Genomic DNA, 5,254 nt, shown 5'->3' with positions numbered 1-5,254 from the left:
GAACATATGGGAAGGTGGTGGGGGGGGAATGTGAGAGGGAAATAAACCACAAGGGACTCTTAACGATAAGAGAACAAGCTGAGGGCTGATGGAGGGATGGCTAGATGGGTAGGGGGATGGCTACATGGGTGATGGGTATTAAGGAGGGCATTTGTTGTGATGAGCACTGGGTGTTGTATGTAAATGATGAATCACTGAATTCTACCCCAGAAACCAATATTGCACTGTATGTTCACTAAGAAAAATTAAAAAAAAAATAAAGTTAGATGAAATAGAAAACCTTCAAAAAATAAAAGTAAAAGATATTTGTCGCTCTTTTGGCTTTCGGCTCGGAGGAGGCAAAGGTGCAACTGTCTTCGGTCGTCCCGAATCCGGGTTCATCCGACACCAGCCACCTCCGCCATGCCGCCTAAGTTCGACCCCAACGAGATCAAAGTCGTGTACCTGAGGTGCACCAGTGGCGAGGTCGGTGCCACGTCTGCCCTGGCCCCGAAGATCGGCCCGCTGGGTCTGTCTCCAAAAAAGGTTGGTGATGACATCGCCAAGGCAACCGGTGATTGGAAGGGTCTAAGGATTACTGTGAAACTGACCATTCAGAACAGACAGGCCCAGATTGAAGCGGTACCCTCTGCCTCTGCCCTGATTATCAAAGCCCTCAAGGAACCACCAAGAGACAGAAAGAAGCAGAAAAACATTAAGCACAGTGGAAATATCACTTTTGATGAGATTGTCAATATTGTCCGACAGATGCGACACCGATCTTTAGCCAGAGAACTCTCTGGAACCATTAAAGAGATCCTGGGGATGGCCCAGTCTGTGGGCTGCAATGTTGATGGCCGCCACCCTCATGACATCATAGATGACATCAACAGTGGTGCAGTGGAATGCCCAGCTAGTTAACTACAAAGGAAAATATTTCAATAAAGGATCATTTGACAACCAAAAAAAAAAAAAAAGATATTTGTCATATGTTAATTTTATTTTACGTATATACTCAAGGTATACAAAGTAATGATTTGGTATATGCATACATTGCAAAATGATCACAATTAAGCTAATTAACACATCCTTCATCTCAGTGCATTCCAAGTATACAATACAGTATTATGAACTATAATCACCATGCTGTATATTAGATTCTCAGAATTTATTCATTCTACATAACTGAAACTTTGTACCCTATTCATTCTGCATAACTGAAATTTTGTACCCTATTTTCTGCACCCCTTAGCCCTTGGCAACCACCGTTTCTACTCTTTGCTCTTGAGTTTGAATTTTTTAGATTCCTTATATGCAACCATGTAATATTTGTCTTTCTGTGTCTGGCTTATTTCACTTAGCATAATGTCCTCCAGGTTCTTCTGTGTTGTTGCAAATGGCAGAGTTTCCTTTCTTTTTCCAGGCTGAAAAATATTCCTGTGTTTGTGTGTTTGTGTGCATGTGTGTGTGTGTGTGTGTATCACATTTTCATTATCCGTTCATCTGTCAATGGATAGTTACGTTTCTATATCTTGGCTATTGTGAATAATGGTATGACAGATACGTATGGGAGTGCAGATATCTCTTTGGGGTACCAATTTTACTTCCTTTAGATATACACATACAAGTGGGATTGCTGGATCATATGGTAGTTCCACTTTTATTATTTTTTAAGATTTTATTTTTTTATTTGAGAGAGAGAGAAAGGTTGAGAGAATGAGTGGGAGGAGAGGCAGAAGGAGAAGCAATCCCATTTGTCTGTTTTTGCTTTTGTTGCTTATACTTTAGGGAACACATATGCAAAAACATCATTGCTCAGACCAATGTCAAGAAAAGCTTTTCTCCTTGTTTTCTTCTAGCAGTTTCACAGTTCCAGGTCTTATGCTTAAGCTCTTAAACCATTTTTAGTTGGTTTTTGTATGTGTTGTAAGACAAGGGTCCAATTTCATCCTTCACAGGTACATAATCAATTTCCCCATAACCATTTATTGAAGAGATTCTCCTTTCTATATTGTGTGTTCTCGGCACCCTCATTGAAGGTCAGTTGACTATATATTCATGGATTTATTTCTGGCCTCTCTATTCTGTTCCATGAGTTTATATGTATGTTTTTATGCCAGTACAGTATTGTTCTGATTACTAGTTTGGTAATATATATTGAAATCAGGAAGTGTGATGCCTCCAGCTTTGTTCTTCTTGCTCAAGATTGCTTTGGCTTTGAGGGTCTTTTGTGGTTCCATTTGAATTTTAGGATTGTTTTTTTCTATTTTTAGAGAAAATGTTATTGGAATTTTGATGGGATTACATTAATCTGTAGATTGCTTTGGGTAGTATGGACATTTTAGTGATATCCTTCCAATTCATGAACATGGGATATCTAAAAAGATACATCATATATTATTAAGTGGACAAACAGGCTAAAAATCAATGTGTGCAATCTGATTTTATTTTAAATGTATATATGTGTATCAAAAGATCTGGAAAGATAATAGCAAAAACAGCTCCCAGAGTATTTGTATACATTATTCTACATAATTCTTACAAAAAGCCTATGAAGAAAGTATCATTGTTATCTCCATTTTATAGATGAGGAATCTGAGGCATCAAGAGGTATAATAATTTCTAGGAAGTGGTCAATTGGGGACACATAACTAGGGAAACCTATTTTTAAGACAGTGTTAGTTCTACTATGTTATATTGTTTTTTGATATACACTGAGTTGTTAATAATTATTATCACTGATTAGCAATATAATGGCTGAACTTGATTATCTGTTAATTATGTCTGCTCATGTGTATTTTCTCATTTTCCACAACGAGCACTTCTTATTGTCTATAGGATAGAAATAAAGCCTTAAATTTATTTTTAAATTAGGCTTAGAATAATCAAACATAAATGGGATATTATACAACTCAATTTTTTCACTCATTATATCTCAGAAATCTTTCCATAAGACTGCATATAGATGTATCTCCCTTTTTCATTCTGGGTTTTTTGGGGTTTTTTTTTAGCCCAAGAGACTTTTAAACACATGACTTCTTTGGTCGTTGCACACCTTGTTTACCAGATAATATTCAAGTTAGAGATATCACCTTTTCAGGAGAGTTGAATGAGCAATGTCTGTGTAACCAAATGTACGATTCTCAAGAGCATATCAAATTACTTCAAATCTTAGTGTCTAAAACAATGAACAGTTATTTCTCACAGTTTCTGAGGGTTAAGAATTTGAGAACAGTCATTCTACTAGCCCAGGGCCTCTCATGAGCTTGTAGTCATGCTGTTAGCCAGGGTTGCAGCCTTTGGAGACTTGACTGGGGCTGCGAGATCTGCCAATGTTTATAGCAGCAATGTCCACAATAGCCAAACTATGGAAAGAGCTTAGATGTCCATCGACAGTTGAATGGATAAAGAAGATGTGGCATATATATATACAATGGAATACTACTCAGCCATCAAAAATGACATCTTGCCGTTTGCAACGACGTGGATGGAACTAGAGGGTATTAAGCTAAAGGAAATAAGTCAATCAAAGAAAGACAATTATCACATGATCTCGCTGATACATGGAATTTAAGAAACAAAACAGAGGATCATAGGGGAAGAGAGAAAAAAATAAAACAAGAAGAAATCAGAAAGGGAGACAAACCATAAGAGACTCATAATCATAGGAAACCAACTGAGAGCTGCTATGGGGAGGGGGTGGGGGATGCAGTAACTGGGTGATGGACATTAAGGAGGGCACATGATATAATGAGTACTGGGTGTTATATAAGACTGATGAATCACTGACCTCTACCTCTGAAACCAATAATACACTATATGTTAATTGAATTTAAATAAAAATAAGTTTTTTTAAAAAAGAAAAGAGATCTGCTCCCAAGTTCAAACATATGACTGTTGGCAAGAGGTCTCAGTACCTTTCCACAGGGGCCTCTCTATAAGGCTGCTCTTATCATGGCTTCTTGCAGAGTGAGTAATCCAAAAGAAAGAGTGAGAATGACCAAGACAGAAGCTGTGGTGCCTTTTATAATGCAATTTCAGGAGGGACATCCCATCACACCTGCTGTGTTCTATTGGTCACACCAACCAAAGCTGGGAGCAGATAATACAGGGTGTAAATACAAGGAGGCAGGGATCATTGGGAGCCACCTTAGAGGCTGGTTACCAAATACTGCAAGTATTCTAAACAATGAAGATGGCCAAGAAACACTTACTTGATGGGACTGAACAAACTGGTGGCTGGCGATGCCATCCACATATAATGGTCTGAGACTTTGAAGAGTGGCTATTTAGGTCACCCAAGTTCAGTTGTCAAGTTGTCCCAAACCTGAGTTCGGTGATCCTGCATTATGATGCCCAAGGGATTGAGAGGAATGAAAATATGATTGTTTGAGCTAAACATACTAAGTTTACATAACAGGTTACTAAATGTCACTGTAGACACTGAATGACTAATGGCAGTATGTAAATTACACAGATGTTCTCTTGTTTAACCACCTATCTTACCTGATTTAGAATTAGTCAAGTCTCCCACCTCTAAGCGACTAGAAGCCAGATTTCAGCCTGGCCTGGCTCTGGCTGACCTTGTTTTGTACTACCTCTTACTCCTGCTCCCAGCAACTCTTGCATCCCGATTGTCTCAGCCAGTATTTGCCTTCTCAACTAGTTCTGTCTTTAAACATATACTGGCGGCAAGGGTGCTGCAGTCACTGTGTATTTACTTACAGCTTTTTTCTGCAGTTCCTATCTTTCTACCTCATCTCCGACCACGGTCCTCGCTCACACTGAATGTTCTAGACATACTAAAGGTCCTCAGAGATCTTCAAACACACAGTATGTTTCCATGTTTCTGTGCCTTGACACATGCTCTCCTTCTTCCAGGAATGTCATTCCAGGTCCTTTTCTGCCTAGGAAACTTTTCACCTTTCAAATCTCTGCTCAAGCATTGTCCCTTTTAATGAAATTTCCTTGAGTCCCCAGGGCCTTATGCCTTTGGCACACCAGGACAGAGTTAATTACTCTCTTTTCTGAATTATTGTTGGAACTTTTATTTGTTTCCATTTCTGAACCATTCTTACTCAAGGGTAATTATTTTTTTTACACATGCAACTTTCCAAGCAAAAGGTGAGCTCCTTGAAGGCAGACTCTACTTTTAACCCTCAACACCTACCCTTAGCGCCTACACTATAATAGATTTTAACAAATATTTCAACAAATAAACTGAAGAACTGAGAAACTGCATACCTGGATACTGGAATGCCCCGCTAAGGGAGAG

The 5,254-nt window shown here is 38.8% G+C and overlaps 1 protein-coding gene across 1 annotated transcript; it reads left to right on the top strand.

The window, feature by feature from the left end:
• Positions 1-319: 319 nt before the first annotated feature.
• LOC100472976 (60S ribosomal protein L12-like) lies at positions 320-956 on the top strand. Its single transcript, XM_034668308.1, has one exon. The coding sequence runs from the start codon at positions 403-405 to the stop codon at positions 898-900; it is 498 nt and encodes a 165-aa protein (XP_034524199.1). The 5' UTR covers positions 320-402; the 3' UTR covers positions 901-956.
• The last annotated feature ends 4,298 nt before the right edge of the window (positions 957-5,254 follow it).

This window comes from Ailuropoda melanoleuca, chromosome 9 (assembly GCF_002007445.2).
Source record: "Ailuropoda melanoleuca isolate Jingjing chromosome 9, ASM200744v2, whole genome shotgun sequence".
Taxonomy (NCBI): domain Eukaryota; kingdom Metazoa; phylum Chordata; class Mammalia; order Carnivora; family Ursidae; genus Ailuropoda; species Ailuropoda melanoleuca.
Note: the sequence above shows the minus strand (reverse complement) of the source record. Positions and strands in the feature narration are given on the sequence as shown.

Excerpts from the sequence above, each read along its gene's own strand:
- LOC100472976 (XM_034668308.1), top strand. The coding sequence starts at position 403 with ATGCCGCCTAAGTTCGACCCCAACGAGATCAAAGTCGTGTACCTGAGG.